The following is a 20,064-nucleotide window of genomic DNA, read 5'->3' on the forward strand; positions in this document are numbered from 1 at the left end:
CAGCTCTATAAGTGGAGGACTCGCATTACAGTGTATTCCAGTTGGTGGGGTATGTGCAACAGGTGCGTGTAGCTAATCCCCACCATTTCTGTATTTGTCATAAATGCGAAACTAACATGAACACATGTACCATGCTGTTCATTTGCATGGAGTAACACATGTCTTGTGTAACAGCTGTGCGGAAGCCACAAAAACCATCCCTGGTGGCTGCTCAGTGCACTCTCCTCCCCCCCCCCCCCCCCCATTTATTTATTTACATGTGTATATATCATTTAATAGACTAGTGCTATGGTATCACTTGACGGATGTGTCTGCTTTACAGGTGCCATGTTTCTGATCAGTAGGACAGGCTGAGGATCCTGTTCACACAGCTCAGAAATTGGCTCATTTAAAGAAATTAACCTGTCTGCGGAGACCAGAGGGGAATAATGGTGATTTTGCGCCGGGCTCGGCCGCCTGCTTCCGCCCCAACCAGCAATGAATCTTGACTCGCTTTCGCTGGCCTTGTCTCAAATCAGCTACCTGGTGGACAACTTAACAAAGAAGAATTACCGTGCCAGCCAGCTTGAAATACAACATGTAAGTACAATGATGAGAAAACTCAAGAGACTAAGGGCCAGCGATCTCTTACTGCATCTCTTACATGGCTCGACGAATAAATATATATGTATTCGTATTCACTTCTCCACTCTCCCTGGTGTCCTTCCTGCTTCCCCCACATTCCCAGCAGCCTCTGCTGGCACTTCTCTGAAGTGACAGACCACTCAGCCAATCACTGGCTGAGACGGGCCAATGCCATGGCCTGTCACTACAGAGATGAACCAGGGGAAGCAGAAAGGACTCTGGGGAGCATGGAGAGGTAAGTATATAACTTTATTATTTTCTGTCAACTTTCATCCCCCGCTGAACATACACCAGCTGTTACACGGAGCGATTTTTAAACTTTGTTAAAGACAACATTTGGCTGATCAATTGCTCAGCTGATTGTAGCCTTTATTACACAGGCGTATATCTGCTTGATTATGCAGATAATCATCCTGTGTTATAGGATCCTTATGCAGCTTGGGCAGAGCTGTACAGTCAACTCAGCAGTGCAGGCAGGGTTTTAGCATTGCCAGTTCTTGTTCTGTTGGAGATGGTGGGCAGATACAGAAACTGTTGAAATTTTTTTTATTAAAGTATTGTATTGCCCCCCAAAAGTTATATAAATCACCAATATACATTTAATATGGGAAATGCCAATAAAGTGTTTTTTTTTTCTCCTGCACTTTCTACTGCATCCAGGCTTCACTTCCTAGATCAAATGGTGGTGTCACGACGCGACTCCCAGAGCTGTACGGGCTGTGGCTGCTGGAGAGGATGATGGCAGAGGGATGCTCAGTGTCCCTCCAGTGCCCTGTGTCCCTCAGTGTCCCCCTGCCATCATCCTCTCCAGCAGCCACAGCCCGCACAGCTCTGGGAGTCGGGTTGTGACATCACCATTTTATCCAGGAAGTAAAGCCATGATGCAGTACAGGGCTCCAGATGGCGACCAAAATGGTCGCCAATGCGACTGACTTTTTGCAAATGGCGCCCAGATTTATTAATCTGGGCGCCATTTGCGACTGGCCCCGGCGGCGGCGCGCTGTCTCTTTAAGATGCGCGGCTGATGCGCGGCTGCCGGGGGTGTCCCGTCCTATCCCCGGCAGCGCGGCGCATCAGTGAGCTGCCTGGGGCCCTGACTTCCGGCACAGGAAGCGCACGTCAGAGACGCTTCCTGTGTCAGAAGTCACAGCCCCGGCGTACAGGGAGCTCACTGATGCGCCGCGCTGCCGGGGATAGGACGGGACACCCCCGGCAGCCGCGCATCAGCCGGGGACAGCGTCCGAAGAAGAAGAGGATCGCCGGGGGAGCGGGTTGTCAGGTGAGTTTGTGTGTTTGTTTGTTTTAAATACTGCTTAGCATAGAGGAGAGGGGGGGGGGGGCATCTATAATGGGGGGAGAAGAGGGGCCATCTTCAAGGGGGGGAGAGGGGGCCATCTATAAGGGGGGGAGAAGAGGGGGCATCTATAATGGGGGGGGGAGAGGGGGCATCTATAAGGTGAGGGGGTATCTATAAGGGGGGGAGAAGAGGGGGCATCTATAATGGGGGGGGAGAAGAGGGGGCATCTATAATGGGGGGGGAGAGGGGGCATCTATAAGGTGAGGGGGCATCTATAATGGGGGGGAGAAGAGGGGGTATCTATAATGGGGGGAGAAGAGGGGGTATCTATAATGGGGGGAGAAGAGGGGGCATCTATAATGGGGGGAGAAGAGGGGGTATCTATAATGGGGGGGAGAAGAGGGGGTATCTATAATGGGGGGGAGGAGGGGGCATTTATAATGGGGGGGGAGAGGGGGTATCTATAATGGGGGGAGAAGAGGGGGCATCTATAAGGGGGGGAGAAGAGGGGGTATCTATAATGGGGGGGAGAAGAGGGGGTATCTATAATGGGGGGGAGAAGAGGGGGTATCTATAATGGGGGGGAGAAGAGGGGGCATCTATAATGGGGGGGAGGAGGGGGCATCTATAATGGGGGGGAGGAGGGGGCATCTATAATGGGGGTAGAGGGGGTCATCTATAAGGGGAGGGGGCCATCTATAAGTGTAGGGCAGACTGGCTGCAGACACTGGGAGATAGATATATGCACAATTATTATTATCAGGGCCCCTCAGGTGTCTGTATTGTAGGGGGTCACTTGCATTAGTCACTAGGTGAGAGATATATCTATCTATATACACATCTTGTGGGGGGTCACTATGGCTGCAGTCAGAAGTCTAGCTCAGTATGTATAGACTGTTGCAAGCTTTTAAAGGGAACCTGTCACCCCCCGTGACGGGGTGACAGGCTCCCAACCCCCCATTAGAACCCCCTATACTCACCTCATCGCGCCGGGTCCCGCTTCTGAAGATGGTCGGGTCACGGAGATCTCAGCCGCTGCAGCCTGGCGCGCACACTGAGAGATGAGTCCAACGCTCATAGAGAATGACGGAGCGCTGGACTCTCCCGTCATTCTCTATGAGCGTTGGACTCATCTCTCAGCGCACGCCGGGCTGCAGCGGCTGAGATCTCCGTGACCGGACCATCTTCAGAAGCAGGACCCGGCGCGATGAGGTGAGTATAGGGGGCTCTAACGGGGGGTTGGGAGCCTGTCACCCCGGCACGGGGGTCGACAGGTTCCCTTTAAGTTCAAGTTCAGAAGAGTAAGCCTCATTAAAAGGCTAGCCAAGTGAGGCTGAAGTACTGAGTCAGACTGGATATGGTTGTCAAGTTGCAAGTTTCCATGTTGAACGTTTTCAAACTAAGAAAAGAAAGGATCTAAAGGAGGAGGCTGCCGTGGCCTCTGCACACAGTAAGTCCCATTTAACATAACATTAATTTTACATGGTTTAAAATGTTGGCGACCAAATATTCTATTTGGCGCCTAAATTTTTCAGGTTAGGAGCCAATGGCTCCTAGGTAAATTTTTTTAGTCTGGAGCCCTGCAGTAGTAAGTGCAGGGAAAAAGCACTTTATAAGCATTTCCCGTTATAAGTGTATATTGGTGATTTGTATAACTTTTGGGGGGCAATACAATACTTTAATAAAAAATTTTGCTGGACTTCGCCTTTAAGTAAAGATGAGCAAATTTACAGTAGTGAAGCATTTCGTTTCTATCTGCGTTCTGCTCATCTGGCTGTGGACTTTGAAGTCCGCTCCTCCCCGGGTGCTGGGAGAAGTTTCCCAGGACTGGATCAAGCAGACTTCAAAGTCCGCAGCCAGATGAGCAGAATGCAGATAGGAACGTAGCGCTTCACTTTGTTCCTACTGTAAATTCGTTCATCTCTACAATTACTGTACGTTTTCTCAAGTGTGTATTGTTGTAGATCTACAGTTGTATTACCAGAGTTACACTTATTGCCATGTAACCCTATTCATGGAGGATCAGTAACAGAGCAGACAAAGGCCTCCAGCCCAGGGTCTGCCATTACTTAATCACAAGGCAGCATGTGAACAGCTGACTGAGCCCTTACAGGATTGGAAATTGTTACAGTTTAATATGAAAATGGTGGAGGCTGTTGCTTGGGGCTGATAGCGACTGGGCTTTTTTTTTTTTTTGTATGTATGTGTGCTCTTGTCACATGCTAGTTAAATCATCCATTTTTTTTCTGCCTTCTCTAGATTGTGAATAGGCACGGCCCGGAGGCAGACAGGCACTTGTTACGCTGTCTATTCTCTCATGTGGATTTCAGTGGCGATGGTAAAAGCAGCGGCAAAGATTTTCATCAGGTACGTGTTTTGTGTAGGATGGAATATATTTGTGTAAATATAGCTTACTACGTAGGTGATTATATTGACACATATTATGGTGCATACCTTACCTGTTAGAGCGTTGTTAAATGGCTTACTTAAATATCGTACATGACTAAACAATGTAGTCCTTGCGCCTGGGATGTCTTTCTCTGATTTGTATTTTCTTGTAGACACAGTTTCTGATCCAGGAGTGTGCTTCGCTGATAACCAAACCGAATTTCATCTCCACTCTTGCATACGCCATTGACAATCCTTTGCACTATCAGAAGGCAAGTGTATGAGGAGAATCCCCACCTCATGCAGGATAAGGGTGACCGTCATGTGGAGCGGCTAGGGTAGGGGTAGAGGACCTTGGCTCTCCAGTTGTTGCAAAACTACAACTCCCATCATGCCTGAACGCTTTGGCTGACCAGGCATGATAGAAGTTGTAGTTTTGCGACAGCTGGAGAGTCAAGGTTCCCTACTACTTGTCTAGGGTGTTTATTATTATTTCTTTATCTTGTATTGTAGAGCCTAAAGCCGTCTCCTCATCTTTTTGCCCAGCTGAGTAAAGTTTTGAAGCTAAGCAAAGTCCAAGAAGTAAGTGAGATGCTTTCAGGTTGTAGTTTGATGGGTTAATGCTGCGTCCTGGGAGGCATGATCTGCTTACAGTTAATGCATGATGTTTACTTGTAGGTCATCTTTGGTTTGGCTCTTCTCAACTCCTCCAGCTCAGATCTGCGTGGGTTTGGTAAGTGTTAGGGAAAAACCACTTTTTTTTTTTTTTTCCCTGTTGTATCCAGTATTTGCTCTCATTATCTACTTAAATTACTGGCATCCTTTTGCTGCATTATGCAATTAAACACCAGGCCCCAGAGCCAGAGGATCCATAAGCGCTGCCTTTTGTATTCTAGCTGTGCAGTTTGTGAAGCAGAAGCTCCCTGACCTTCTACGCTCATACGTAGACGTGGACGTTGGTGGAAGCCAAGAAGGTGGATTCCAAGACATCGCCATAGAGGTCCTGCACCTCCTCCTTTCTAATCTCCTTTTCGGCCAGAAGGGAGCCTTCGGGGTCGGACAGGAGCAGATTGTAGCTTTCCTCAAAACCCTCCGCAGAGGTACAGTATGAGGGCAGTGTGCTTTGGTGGGTTATCTGTTCTTATCTTTGATGGTCAATTATTTGGTATGTCCACACTACTTGGAAAACCATTGTGAAGCTTCTATCCATGTGACCAGCTGACAACTTCTTCTCCTGTCTGAGATCAAGATCTTAAGCTGCCATCTAATTTTGCAGACTTAATGCCAATGTTCATTGTGAAGGCCTTTGCAAACGCTGAGGATTGCGCTGCAGTGTCACCACCCACTTATGAATAAGTTCATTGCATGGTATAAATGCTCATGTAGAGCACTATGCATTTATATATATATATATATATATATATATATATATATATATATATATATATATATATATATATATATATATATATATATATATATAAATGCATAGTGCTCTACATGAGCATTTATACCATGCAATGAACTTATTCATAAGTGGGTGGTGACACTGCAGCGCAATCCTCATATATATATACACCATATAATTAACTAGTTGAGCATACTAGTCCTGGTGTCTTCAACATTGTATGCTTTATGCATGCCAACTGTGCCCGCTGTTAATAGACATACATTGATTGGACGTTCCAGCTTTTTAACCATGTAGATGCTGTTTTAGAATTTAAATAGATTTTACATACCTCATTGGTAATGTTGAGTGAACCTGTCAAAATGTTCTGGGGCCAAAACATTATCCGAAACCCACTCTTTGCGTTTGATTCCCCACTGCATCAGAAGTTGCTGCCATGAAAACATGGATACAGTCCACGACTCCCTAAGGCAGCATCCATCTTCTTCAACCGCAATTATCAAACACTGAGCATTCGTGTTCAAATATCATTGCTGAACCTGAGCAGTTTGCTAGGGTCTGCTCAACACTACTCATTTGTGGTCTGTATCAGTTCCTCGCAATGAGATTGTTGGGCAATGATCCGTTATCGGTGAAGCCAATGCTTTTTCAACTTACATTATGAGCCTTACTCATCGTGCAGGTAAATCACCCCCCTATCTACTTTCTATTTTACATTTACTCTTAATTTTGCTATCCCACCTAGGGGACTTAAAGTGACACTGTCACTGCATTTTGACTGCTCTCCACAGGTGTAAAGGGTAAAAAGTAGTTTTTAACACCTGTGGATTGGTATATGTGGGCTGTCTTCGTGGCCTATGTGCCACTTCGCTCTGCCCCTAGTGCCACTTAGCCCTGCCCCTTCTGTGACGTAATCGCCGCATAGGCACCACCCCCTCAGCGGCCATTGGTGTGGGACAATTTAGGGGGTGGGGCCTAGAGCTTTAGGCTGGCCCTTCCAATGGCTACTGAGGGGGCGGGGCCTATGCGGCCCACTTCACGGATGGGGTCGGGGCTAAGTGGTGCTAGGGGCGGAGCGATGTGACACAGGCTGCTGATGCTTGGCAGTGGCATGGCAGACCAGCATAACTGAGCTCGCTTTATAGAGAGTGAGGACCAGCTGCTATCAGCAGCTGGGGCCTTACTGTTAATGACAGGGCGCAGCAATCATGCTGCTGCCCACCATTAACTCCTTTAACGCTGCGATAATTTGTGTCAGTGACAGAAGCTGTGCTCCTGTCACTGATTGGGATCCTGATCTGTTTCCCTGTCTGCTGAGGTCTAACACCTCCGTGCAGGCAGCTCTGCAGTCTTCTCATAGATGAAGGGCATCGCATTTTCACATGTAATCGATGGAATGAATGTAATAGTCCCCTAGGGGAACGTAAAGAGGTGTGTGTGTTTGTTATATTTTTAAAAAGGAAAAGCAGCCCCCCACCACTGTTAAAAGTTTAAATCACTCCCTCACCCCTTTCCCATTATACTAATATAACACGTAAAAACAAGCATACAGTATATCATTAACGTGCACAATTGTCCAATCTATTTATATTTAATATTTCCGTACATCGTACACGAAAAGGGGGGAGGAGGGAACCAGGATTGTGTTTTTTGTTTTTTTTTGTTTTTGTGACCGTATATAAAAAGAAACTTTTAAAAATGTTAACAAATAGGATACTAAAAACTAGAGATCATGGTGTAAAAACTAACTCTTCAACCAGCCCTGTAGAAAAATTAAAGCACTGTGGCTCTTAGAAGGACAGAAGGAAGAAAAAAGGAGAACGCAAACCTGAAAAATGGATTGGTCCTTAAAGTGACCCCCTTTCTGTATGAGGACTCTTCTACACTGCTGTAAAGCCTAAATTCTGCAGTTTTCCTAACTTTTATAATAGATTTCTTGGTCCAGTAAAATATGCTTTTTATAGTCGGTGGCTTTTGCCACCTGGGCGGGGCTTCATGACTGCTGTGCCACCTCGCCCTGCCCACATTGTTGCTGTTGGCCCCAACCCCTCCATGATGTAATCAGCACCTAGGCCCACCCGCCCCCCTGCAGCCAGTGGATTGAACCGACCTAGAGTTCTAGGCCACACCCCTGGTCGGTTGGCCATTCCAGTGGTCCCAGGGGGGTGGGGCCTAGACTCTGATGACTTCACAGAGGGGTCAACCTGGGGGCAAAGTGGCACAGTGGTTGAGAAGCCCTGCCCAGGTGGCACAATCCACCAATGATAAAAAGCATTTTTCACTGGACCAAGCACCAAGAAATTTATTATAATGTAAGGTAGGAAAAGTACAGAATTTAGTTGGAGGAACTTCATGATAGAAACAAGCGCTCACCCACACGCCAGCCGGTAACAGGTTCTATTTAAACTTGCAAGAAATCTTACATGTTTGGGGCCTTGTGTTGGTACTAGTTTTCATGCAGTGATTGCATGGATTATGTGCTGCTGTTCTACTATTTGTTCAATTGCTTTTCTTTGTCTTAGATTTCCCCCAGGAGCGCTGTCCGGTGGTGCTTGCACCACTACTTTACCCTGAAAAACGGGACATCCTGATGGATCGGATTCTTTCTGACTCTGGGGGGATCACTAAAACAATGATGGACAGTTCCCTGGCAGATTTCATGCAGGAAGTGGGCTACAGTTTCTGTGCCAGGTTTGTATTGGGGGGGGGGGGGGGGAGCACAACTATAAATAGTCAGCTATTTAGGCAGGTTCCAGCTGATAAGCTGTTCACAGGCTTGTGTGGGCTCATTGTCCACCATTTGCATACTTTGATTATAATGGCATGGATATTGACGTGCTATTATGTTTTCTTTAGTGTGGAAGAATGCCGCAATATAATTGTTCAGTTTGGTGTTCGAGAAGTAACTGCTGTGCAGGTTGCTCGGGTGCTGGGAATGATGGCACGAACCCATTCAGGGCTGACAGACGGTATTTCTCTACAGGTGAGCATGTACAGGTACCTTATATTGGGAGAGGTTCATATCTGGCTGCTTGATCTGACACGCTTGTTTTTTTTTTTTGGTAGTCTATTTCATCTCCTGGCAGTGGAATCTGGAGCGATGGTAAAGACAAAAATGACAGTGTGCAGGCCCACACCTGGAATGTAGAGGTCTTCATAGATGTTGTGAAAGATCTGGTATGTAAAATTTTGACTTTGCTGTGAACATTTGGGTCTCCTTCTGTTTCGCACAGAACCGATTAGCTTTTCGTTGCTTCCTACAGAATCCAAGCTTGAACTTCAAAGATGTCATATATGAGCTTGATAATCCAATGTTCCTAATTCGTGACAGTAAAGGCCTTCAGACTGTGGTTTATGGTATCCAGAGGGGACTTGGTATGGATGTGTTCCCTGTCGATCTGATATACAGGGCGTGGAAGCATGCCGAGGGACAGGTAAATAAGAGGGGAAGGGTTCTTGTGTGGTGATCTTGGAAAAACCTCCATCATTGTGGAATTTCTAACTAAAATATCTCTTTCCTCTCTCAGCTTTCCTTCATCCAATATTCCCTAATGAATCCAGATATTTTCTGCTTTGCGGATTATCCCTGTCATGCTGTGGCCACTGATATCCTAAAGGCTCCCCCTGAGGATGACAATCGTGAGATTGCAACATGGTGAGTAACGATGAGCGAATCACCTGTCTAAAAGAAGCGAAGAACTTTGTTTTTTTGTACAAGCAGATTATCAGCTCTCTGCCTTTCATATCTGTTCCGCTCCCTGCTGCCTAGGGTGCCGGGAAAAGCTGGGTACAGTCCTGTGAAACTTTCTGAGTTTCCCAGGATTGGATCTAGCTTTTCCCAACACTTGGGGTGGGTATGATTCAGTGGTGGGTGAAGGTTACAGAAGACATGTGACTCTTGCCTGGCCCACAGAAGACACTGTGATTTATATATCCTTTGTCTCATAAGTGAGGGGAAGGACTGAGGGGTGCAGAGAGTGGACAGGCAATGAGGATTTTTAGCAGCTTCAGGAAGTGAGTCTTCATGTAATGCAGGCAAACAGCCCAATTCACGAAATAAAAGCCTTTTACAAACCAGCTTATTGATAGGGCTTAACGCTTTCTTAGCTGGAGTACACCTTTAATTCCTGTTTCTTTTAGGAAAAGTCTTGAACTGATTGAGTCCCTGCTTCGGCTGGCTGAGGTGGGGTTGTATGAGCAAGTCAAGCAGCTTTTCAGCTATCCTATCAAACACTGTCCCGATATGCTAGTGCTGGCGTTACTGCAGATCAACCCCTCATGGAACACCCTGCGTCATGAGCTTATCTCCACACTTATGCCGATATTTCTTGGTAACCATCCCAATTCTGCCATCATTTTGCACTATGCATGGCACGGTCAGGTGAGTTTTTGTTTAATACTGCTTCCACCTAGATAGTAATTGTGGTTATTCGTGCGTGTGTATTAACAAAGGATTACACAGCAGGGAGCTGTGTTAAGCTGGTATTCAAAAGTCGGAGGTCAGTGCTGATGTCAGAGGAGCTAGCCCTGTGATTTAGCTGTAAATTAACTTTGTTGTCCTGTTTTGGTGCCTCATCTCCCTCCACCCCTCCCCTCTCCATAGACAATGATGAAGAAAGGGGAAGAGCTTCAAACTGCTTTTTATTATAAAAATGCATTTTTCGGCTAGTAAAGCCAATTACAAAGTTTCTTTAAATTGCCTGTACTATTGATTTCTGCAAAAAAATTAAACGTCAGTGACACTTTAAGTTTATGGGGTTGGCCCACTAAAAGCAGGATATGTGTCATAGGTCATGCCTCACTTCCAGACGGTTATTTAAAATACGTGTTTATAAACTAGCGAAATCCCTTTAAAGCAGTTTGCAAAGGTATAAAACATTTATGGCCTATCTACAGAATAGGCCATTAGTGTCTGATCATCTGCGTATGAACACCCAGCAACCCCGCCAGTCTGGCTTTGGAGGCGCTGCCTCAGCACCTGTACACAAAGAACAGTGCTGGAAGCACTGCGCTGTCTGAAGTGATGTCATGGGTTAGTACAGTTCAGCTCCTGGTGATTCAATAGGCGCTAACCTGCAGTAACTTGTGCCAGTGTAGTAGTTCTTCTGAACAGCTCCTGCTGTTCAGACATTGATGGTCTATCCAGCTAGGCCATCATTGTTGTTAAACTAGAAAACACTTTTTAAGTGCAGGTCGCTGAAAGACATTTCCACATGGCAGACTTCCCAATACCACCCTATGTCTAATATACGCGTGTAACCTATCTTGCACCCTTTCCCTGTGTTTTTTTTTTTTGTTTTTTTGTTTGTTTCCTCCCCCCCCCCCTCATATTTACCCACTCCAGATGTCTAAATTCATGTTCTCTATGTTCGCTCTGACAACATGCTGCTCCTTCTCCCCCCTTGTTGACACAGGACATGTGATCTCCTCTCTGGGGACATCTGCATCGTCTCCATGCTGGTCACTGCTTGTGAAAGTGCTACTTTCATAGACTTACATGTGTCCCTGAGCCTAGGTTTCTGTAATAGCACTATAACTTTTCATATCTCTGCTTGTGATCAGTGAACGCAGGCATATGTACCTGTCTTTGTGTCACAGCTCTGTATATTGTAAGTGTTATGGATGTTCTTAGTCTGGATGGAACAAGAATATTTCCATTCACAGTCAGCAAGCAAACCTACACTATACCCCCACCCTTTGGTAAACAGATGCACGTTATGCAGAACATAGCTACACCATGCTCACATCAGCTCTGCTACATCTTCAGCTAGTATGGAATACATACTGGGGTGATGTAATGCAAAATCTGTGAAAAAAAACAGTCCTGTGTTTACTGTGCAATAGTAATGACAGCAGTGGGCAGGAAAGAGCTCAGGGGCGAATACACAAACTGATCCATTGGGGAAATTTAGTTTCCTGGCCAGTGCCATCTTGGATACAGATCAACTTTTAGAAAGACTTGTCACTCAGGACCGGCAGCAGCTAGAAAGACAGACAGGCGACTGCTCAAAATACTCAGGGCGATTGGTGAGCAAGACTAGCTAGCATTTCATTTTTTAGCTCTTAGGTTGGTAACCCCTTTAAAGAGTCACTGTCGTATTTTTTTTTTTGCAGAAATCAATAGTCCAGGCGATTTTAAGAAACTTTGTAATTGGGTTTATTAGCCAAATCTGCCATTATCTGCATGTAAAAAGCCTTTTCCCAGGTCCCCCCCTCCTTCCTCTTTTTCATCCACTCTGAAAAATCAGAAAATTGTGACTTGTTGCAGGAGACGTCCCCTGTCTGCTCTAGGGAGAGGGGAGGGGGGAGGGGGAAGGAGGGAGTTAGCCAGCAGCAGAAAGCAGATAACAGAGGATTACAGGCACGGAGCTGGGTGACAGCTGTAATCCGAGCTCAGACAGGTCACTGGTGATGGTCCCAAGAGATATCAGGTGAGGGATTTGTAGATTAACTCTTTGTTGTCCTGTTTTGGTCTTTTCTTTAGCTCTCTCCATAGGAGAACAATGAAGACAGGGGGGAGAGCTTCAAACTGCTTTTTCATGATAAAAATGCATTTTTCGGATAATAAACCCAATTACAAAGTTTCTTAAAATCGCCTGGACTATTGATTTCTGCAAAAAAAAAATTTCACGACAGTGACACTTTAAGCTCCTTTGCCCAACTTAGGTGACATCTGACTGTGTAATTATCTGTTCTCCTTTATACAGGGCCAGTCTCCCTCCATCCGGCAGCTGATCATGCATGCCATGGCAGAGTGGTATATGCGTGGTGAACAGTATGATCAAGCTCGGCTTTCTCGTATACTTGATGTGGCCCAAGATTTAAAGGTGGGTGTTGTGAATTTTTCTTCTTGAGGGGGTGGGGTGGGCTATGGGGTATCCAGTGAAATGATTGTTTACGTCCTTTTGCCCAGGCCTTGTCGATGCTGCTGAATGCCACTCCATTTGCCTTTGTTATTGACCTTGCTGCACTTGCCTCCCGACGGGAATACCTCAAACTGGACAAATGGTTGACAGACAAAATCCGGGAACATGGGGTAAAGCCCTTTCCTGCTTGGCTGTTTTTTATCCCTCCTTTAATGAGATGAGGCCTCATTCTTCTCCTTATTTTCAGGAGCCTTTTGTCCAGGCCTGCATGACTTTTCTCAAACGACGCTGTCCTTCCATACTTGGTGGCATTGCTCCAGAGAAAGACCAACCAAAAAGCGCTCAACTTCCTCCAGAAACCCTTGCAACCATGCTGGCATGTCTTCAAGCCTGTGCTGGGTAGGTTCATCGTTATGTACATGGGTTACCATATATGTCATCCCCTTTGCACAGTGGCTGTAAGGTGTGTGGTTTTTTTTTTTTTTTTTTTTTTTTTTTTTTTTTTTTTTTGTCTTCAAGGAGTGTGTCACAGGAGCTTTCTGAAACTATTCTTACCATGGTTGCCAACTGTAGTAATGTGGTAAACAAAGCTCGTCAGCCACCTCCTGGGGTGATGCCAAAAGGTCGTCCACCCAGCACCAGCAGCTTGGATGCAATTTCTCCGGTACAGGTAACATGCGTTAGGAGATTCTATTGATAGCTGCCCTATTACCCTGCTGTTCCAAACTTATTCTTTTGTCTGCCTTTGTATTAGATTGATCCGCTTGCTGCCATGGCCTCTCTGAGCATTGGTGGTTCTGCTGCTCCTCATACACAGAGCTTGCCTGCCTTTCCTCCCAACTTGGGCTCTGCATTCAGCACCCCACAGTCACCAGCAAAGGCATTTCCACCACTGACAACTCCAAACCAATCCACAGCATTTAGTGGCCTTGGTGGCCTCTCTTCTCAGCTACCAGGTACCTTCTTGATCCCAAGTAGAGGTGTGTGATTGCCCCTAACTTGTGTGTTTTTTATTTTTAATTGTCTCTACCTTTCTTAAGGTGGGCTTGGTACGGGTAGTCTTTCTGGAATGGGCACAGGAGGCTTGGGGCTTCCTGCTGTGAATAATGATCCATTTGGACAAAGAAAACTAAGCACTTCTGGACTCAATCAGCCAACATTCCAACAGAGTAAGTTCAGGTTTTCTGTCACTTTGCACTGTTCCACATAGGCTTGGGTAATGGCTCATTTCCTCTCTCAACCATCTGTCTTCTACAGCCGATCTGTCTCAGGTGTGGCCAGAGGCTAACCAGCACTTTACTAAAGAGATTGACGATGAGGCAAATAGCTACTTTCAACGTATTTACAACCAGCCGCCTCACCCGACAATGTCTGTCGATGAGGTATGTTTCCAGTTAACTGTTACATGTAAAACTATTTATAAAGATTTTCACATATCATGGAAGAAAGTGACTAAAGGGTCACAAATAACGCAAAATGTCTACACAAAGAAGTGTGCTATAAAAGTACTAGGCCTATGGTCCTTAGGAGCACTCAATTATTGGTGTTGATCATTTATTGTGGTCTCTTTCAGGTGCTGGAAATGTTGCAGAGGTTCAAAGATTCCAATATTAAACGGGAACGTGAAGTCTTTAATTGCATGCTTAGGAACCTGTTTGAAGAATATCGCTTCTTCCCCCAGTACCCAGACAAGGAGCTTCATATAACTGCCTGCTTGTTTGGTGGCATCATTGAAAAAGGACTTGTTACTTACATGGCTTTGGGGCTGGCATTACGATATGTACTAGAAGCCCTGCGGAAGCCTTATGGATCCAAAATGTACTTCTTTGGAATTGCTGCACTAGATAGGTTTAAAAACAGGCAAGTTACCAAAATGTAAACTGTTATACTGTGAGGACCAGTTTGTATAATTTAAAGCCCTACTGTATCCACCAACCACCTGTCACTTTAAAGCTGTACACGGTCAAAAATTAACTTCACTTAGACACTGGACTTGGTTATGCACATATTACATCAGACATGTCTCAGAATGACTTTCTGAGACTTACAATCATCTTTGCATTTTTGTGGTTGCAGATCAATTTTGTTTTCGGCCTTATATACTATATATCTCTCTAGTGGTTCAAATATTGACAAGGTGGTCCGTCTTACCTTGAAGTATTTGAGTGCCTGTCTGGTCATGACTTGTGTAGGGTCTATACAAACATTTTTTTTGTACTTAAAAGGCTAGGACCATACTGTTATGGAGGCTCCTATCAGAGCATCTGACTGAGTTAGTTTGGCATTGAGAAATGTAGCCAAACAGACTGCTGCACCAACAGACCGGAATGGAGCCCCACGGCCCTGCAAGTTGTGTCCCTCGAATGGGATAAATATGGCATGTCTTACACAAACACCCAACTTCTGGTGCGTTAACATAGAGATTTACCTGACAGATTTTTGAAGCCAAAGCCAGGAACAGACTATAAACAGGTCAAAAAGGAAAGACTCAGATTTCTCCTCTTTTCGCATCCATTCCTGGCTTTGACTTAAAAAATCTGTCCGATAAATCTCTGTGTAAAGCCTCTGACGCATTGTGGACCTAAGCTTATTTTGGTTTTTGTTCTTTCTCTCAGATTGAAAGATTACCCTCAGTATTGTCAGCACTTGGCTTCAATCAGTCACTTTATCCAGTTCCCTCATCACCTGCAGGAGGTAAATACAACTAAGTGTATTCACCTGTGTTTGCCCTTCCGCCACAGTTTTTTGGTAGTCCCTGACCCTGGTTTTTCTTTGTTTCTTAGTACATAGAGTATGGCCAGCAGTCCCGGGATCCTCCGGTCAAGATGCAGGGTTCAATTACTACCCCTGGAAGCATTGCACTTTCCCAAGCCCAGGCACAAGCCCAGGCCCAGGTCCCAGCCAAAGCCCCTCTTCCTGGTCCAGTGAGCACAAATGCAGTTACCACTTCTACCACCACGACATCAGCTAAAACCATCACTATAACTAGACCCACTGGAGTCAGTTTCAAGAAGGATGTACCGGTAAGATGGCGGCCCTAGTGACCAGATTATTTTATTTATTTATAATATATATATTCTCTTAACTCATGTTGGTCTAATGTCTCCACATTCTGTTGCTTTTAGCCGTCCATCAACACTACCAACATAGACACTCTGCTTGTGGCCACGGACCAGACAGAGAGAATTGTGGAGCCACCAGAAAATGTACAAGAGAAGATAGCCTTCATCTTTAATAACCTGTCCCAATCCAACATGACACAAAAGGTGAGTGTTAGGAGTAAACATTGGTAATACTGTCTTCATGGGTGAAAGGCAGCTCTTATACTCCGCACCCAGGTCTTTATGTCCTGTAGTGTTGATATAGCACCAACATATTCTGCAGTACTCTTTAAATACAGTGTTCCAGTCATCTACTATCGGCAGATATAGGTCATGTGATTCAGTTTTTATGCTTCATTATAATATCATCTTTTCAACAACTACTTTTGCTCTGTTACTTTAAAAAGCTTTACAGGGGTAAAAATTTATTGTAAGAAATCTTAAATCTGGATGTTTGCTCAATTTTCAGATGTCAACTGGTATAAGTAAAGCTTAGCTTTTTTTTCCCCCGGGGGGGGGATGATCATTTGTGGAATGCCTATTTATGAACACTTGCTCGTGGTGCTATTAATTTTCTTTATTATGTGACAGGTGGAAGAGCTAAAGGAGACTGTGAAAGATGAATTCATGCCATGGGTGTCTCAGTATTTGGTGATGAAGAGAGTGAGCATTGAATTGAACTTTCATAGCCTATACTCAAATTTTCTGGATGCTTTGAAAAACCTTGAGTTTAACAAAATGGTTCTGGCTGAGACTTACAGGAATATCAAGGTGAGCAGCTGCCCTCTGTTTATCAGTGTAGAACAGACTTCAGGTTTTTGATTACACATTTTCCTTCTAGGTACTTCTGACATCTGACAAAGCTGCTGCCAACTTTTCTGACCGTTCGCTGCTGAAGAATTTGGGCCACTGGCTTGGAATGATCACGCTGGCAAAGAACAAGCCAATCCTCCACACAGTTAGTAAAATAATTTGTCTGCTTACTGTTTGATTTCCTGTCTTGCTGGCTGTTTCTAATGCTTCAATTTTTTTGTAACCTACAGGACCTGGATGTGAAGTCCTTGTTGCTGGAAGCCTATGTGAAGGGACAGCAAGAGCTTCTCTATGTTGTGCCTTTTGTTGCCAAAGTTTTAGAGTCCAGTGTCAGGAGTGTGGTATGTTAAGGTCCTAGATAAGATGCAGCGTTCATTTATTATCTAGGTGTTTTGTTCTTTTTACTCACTAGTTTATTTGCTCACAGGTTTTCCGGCCCCCGAATCCATGGACTATGGCTATTATGAATGTTCTTGCAGAGCTTCATCAAGAACACGATCTGAAGGTGAGTTAAAGTTTGGGTTATCCAGCGCTACAAAAAGATGGCCACTTTCCCCCTACTGTTGTCTCCAGTTCAGGTGCAGTTTGCAACTGAGTTTCAAAACCCCACCCAAACTGGAGACAACAGTAGGGGGAAAGTGGCCATCTTTTTGTAGCGCTTGATAACCCCCTCAAACCTCGACCTCCTAAGCAATCTGTTCTGTGTATATAGACAATGATGTACCTTGTCTGCTCACCAATGTTGCACATATCTTCTCAGCTTAATCTCAAGTTTGAGATTGAAGTTCTATGTAAAAACCTGGCCATAGACATCAATGACTTGAAGCCTGGCAGCCTTTTGAAGGACAAGGATCGTCTTAAATCATTGGATGAGCAACTTTCTGCCCCAAAGAAGGATGTAAAACAACCTGAAGAGCTGCCACCCATTACCAATGCCAATGAGTATGCCATCCGCACAGCTGGGAAGCTCTGGGCTTCGGTTGAGAAGCAGGAGTCTGATGCTGTCTTTACTGGTAGGAATTGTGCGGCCCATGGGTCAGGGTCCTCTTTGGGTGGAGAGTATGTAACTTAATAATTTTCAATTTCTTTAGCAACCGCCACGGCTCCGCCACCCAGTGCCACATGCACAGCTGCTGCACCACCTCAGCCACAGTACAGCTACCATGACATCCATGTCTATTCTCTGGCTGGCCTTGCTCCTCATATCACACTCAATCCTACGGTAAGTGTTACTGCAATGAGAGGCAGAGAAAAGCCAGGGTAGTGGCATTTCATTATGTTTAGAGATATATAATATATATATTTTTTTCCCTTTCTCTAGATTCCTCTCTTCCAAGCGCACCCTCAGCTCAAGCAGTGTGTGCGCCAGGCAATAGAGCGTGCAGTGCAGGAGCTTGTGCACCCTGTGGTTGATAGATCTATCAAGATAGCAATGACCACTTGTGAGCAGATTGTGCGAAAGGATTTTGCATTAGATTCTGAAGAATCTCGAATGAGGGTGGCCGCTCATCACATGATGCGAAATCTTACTGCTGGCATGGCCATGATTACATGTCGGGAACCCCTGCTCATGAGCATTGCAACCAATCTTAAGAACAGTTTTGCCACAGCTATGCGGGTATATTTCAGTTGGTACATACTGTGTGTAATGCTGATGGTCTTAGATGTGTTTTTGTGATTTGAGATGGTTTGCTCTGTCTTTTGCAGGCAGCCTCGCCTCAGCAGCGAGAGATGATGGAACAGGCAGCTGCTCAGCTAGCTCAGGATAACTGTGAACTGGCCTGCTGCTTCATTCAGAAGACAGCCGTGGAGAAGGCTGGCCCAGAAATGGACAAAAGACTTGCCACAGTATGTTTCTTAACTTTAGTGTATGTGTAAGAATGGGCTAAGCTGAAATCCCTCGAGCCCATTTCTCGCAATATGTTATAGGAGAGAATGTATCCTCTTGCCCTTGAACACATAAAATGTCAGCTGTTGTCAGTATGTTCCATTATCCTATAAGTATCCTTATACTTGGAGTAAATGCACAGATCCGGTGTAGTATGATATAACAAAGCTCCTTGAGTGAATGCAGCAGAGATCTGGTGGTGTGTGTGTTAGTAATGAAAAACTAACCAGAAAATGTGTATTTCTTTTTTTCTTTTTCTTTTTCTTCTTTTTCTTTTTCTTTTTCTTTTTCTTTTTTTTTTTTTTTCTTTTTCTTTTTCTTTTTCTTTTTCTTTTTCTTTTTCTTTTTCTTTTTCTTTTTCTTTTTCTTTTTCTTTTTCTTTTTCTTTTTCTTTTTCTTTTTCTTTTTCTTTTTCTTTTTCTTTTTCTTTTTCTTTTTCTTTTTCTTATTATTTTTTTTTTTTATAAAACAGGAGTTTGAATTAAGGAAGCATGCCAGGCAGGAAGGCCGGCGCTACTGTGATCCTGTTGTGTTGACGTATCAAGCAGAGCGCATGCCAGAACAGATCCGATTGAAGGTAATGTGTCCATTATGGGCTGAACAGCTGTATGTGTGCAGAAATGTACCTAACATAATCAACCATAATCTGTTGGTGGCTGAGAATACCGCATCCCCTTTATGTTGCGGCCTAACAACTACCTTTTCGTCAGCAAACTTATTGTAATTGACCTTGCTGTTTCTTCTCAGGTCGGAGGTGTGGACCCCAAACAGCTGGCTGTTTATGAGGAATTTGCACGTAATGTTCCTGGTTTCCTACCCACTAATGATCTGACCCAGCCCACAGGATTCTTGGCTCAGCCCATGAAGGTAATGACAGAAGTGTCCTGGCGCTCTGCTACAGAGGAGGTTTTGTATTTCACCTGCCATAAAATGTCCATTTATTTATTTTACAGCAACAAGCCTGGGCCACTGATGATGTTGCTCAGATTTATGATAAGTGCATAACTGAACTGGAACAACATCTTCATGCAATACCTCCTGCTCTTGCCATGAACCCCCAGGCCCAGGCTCTGCGCAGTTTATTGGAAGCGGTGGCACTCGCTAGGAATTCTAGAGATGCCATTGCTGCATTAGGTTTGCTGCAGAAGGTGAGATCTGCAATCTGAGACCCCAGTCATCAGCAATGATTTTACCACTTCCACACAATAGTAATCCCATGTTTTCCTGCCCAGGCTGTAGAGGGGCTTCTGGATGCCACAAGTGGGGCAGATGCTGACCTCCTCCTACGATACCGGGAATGTCATCTCCTTGTCTTGAAGGCTCTTCAGGATGGACGGGCCTATGGCTCTCCTTGGTGCAATAAGCAGATCACTAGGTAAGCTGAGGATCGTGGCATAGAACCTTATGTTGAAGGGTCTATCAAATATTTACATCCATTTGTTTGGCAGGTGTTTAATTGAGTGCCGTGATGAATATAAATACAATGTGGAGGCTGTGGAGCTGTTGATCAGGAACCATCTAGTGAACATGCAGCAGTATGATGTCCATTTGGCTCAGGTAACTGCAATGGCAGCTGTTTTAAAGCACTTCATATTCCTGTTCTTAATTCAACAATTAAAGTACTTGGATTTTAGCTTGAGCTGCTGCTGGTTAGCTAAAGGGAGAGGGAGATTACACTG

At 44.9% G+C, this 20,064-nt stretch overlaps 1 protein-coding gene across 2 annotated transcripts in view; it reads left to right on the forward strand.

The window, feature by feature from the left end:
• The window catches only part of CNOT1 (CCR4-NOT transcription complex subunit 1), a 34,444-nt gene that overhangs the window by 6,233 nt on the left and 8,147 nt on the right, over positions 1–20,064 (forward strand). For both annotated transcript variants that reach the window (XM_069966393.1, XM_069966394.1), the window contains exons 2-37: positions 323–579; positions 4,181–4,288; positions 4,483–4,581; positions 4,823–4,891; positions 4,988–5,042; positions 5,206–5,409; positions 8,240–8,408; positions 8,574–8,700; positions 8,784–8,894; positions 8,981–9,151; positions 9,245–9,372; positions 9,858–10,098; positions 12,425–12,544; positions 12,631–12,753; positions 12,831–12,982; positions 13,103–13,253; positions 13,338–13,539; positions 13,624–13,752; positions 13,841–13,965; positions 14,157–14,443; positions 15,199–15,277; positions 15,367–15,606; positions 15,709–15,849; positions 16,276–16,455; positions 16,526–16,642; positions 16,728–16,838; positions 16,925–17,002; positions 17,258–17,510; positions 17,589–17,719; positions 17,819–18,115; positions 18,205–18,345; positions 18,858–18,962; positions 19,133–19,252; positions 19,339–19,533; positions 19,618–19,760; positions 19,834–19,942. In XM_069966393.1, coding sequence (XP_069822494.1) covers positions 478–579; positions 4,181–4,288; positions 4,483–4,581; positions 4,823–4,891; positions 4,988–5,042; positions 5,206–5,409; positions 8,240–8,408; positions 8,574–8,700; positions 8,784–8,894; positions 8,981–9,151; positions 9,245–9,372; positions 9,858–10,098; positions 12,425–12,544; positions 12,631–12,753; positions 12,831–12,982; positions 13,103–13,253; positions 13,338–13,539; positions 13,624–13,752; positions 13,841–13,965; positions 14,157–14,443; positions 15,199–15,277; positions 15,367–15,606; positions 15,709–15,849; positions 16,276–16,455; positions 16,526–16,642; positions 16,728–16,838; positions 16,925–17,002; positions 17,258–17,510; positions 17,589–17,719; positions 17,819–18,115; positions 18,205–18,345; positions 18,858–18,962; positions 19,133–19,252; positions 19,339–19,533; positions 19,618–19,760; positions 19,834–19,942 — 5,313 coding nt within the window. In that variant the 5' untranslated portion in view covers positions 323–477. The remainder of the gene's footprint in view (positions 1–322; positions 580–4,180; positions 4,289–4,482; positions 4,582–4,822; positions 4,892–4,987; positions 5,043–5,205; positions 5,410–8,239; positions 8,409–8,573; positions 8,701–8,783; positions 8,895–8,980; positions 9,152–9,244; positions 9,373–9,857; positions 10,099–12,424; positions 12,545–12,630; positions 12,754–12,830; positions 12,983–13,102; positions 13,254–13,337; positions 13,540–13,623; positions 13,753–13,840; positions 13,966–14,156; positions 14,444–15,198; positions 15,278–15,366; positions 15,607–15,708; positions 15,850–16,275; positions 16,456–16,525; positions 16,643–16,727; positions 16,839–16,924; positions 17,003–17,257; positions 17,511–17,588; positions 17,720–17,818; positions 18,116–18,204; positions 18,346–18,857; positions 18,963–19,132; positions 19,253–19,338; positions 19,534–19,617; positions 19,761–19,833; positions 19,943–20,064) is intronic.

This window comes from Dendropsophus ebraccatus, chromosome 4 (assembly GCF_027789765.1).
Source record: "Dendropsophus ebraccatus isolate aDenEbr1 chromosome 4, aDenEbr1.pat, whole genome shotgun sequence".
Classification (NCBI taxonomy): domain Eukaryota; kingdom Metazoa; phylum Chordata; class Amphibia; order Anura; family Hylidae; genus Dendropsophus; species Dendropsophus ebraccatus.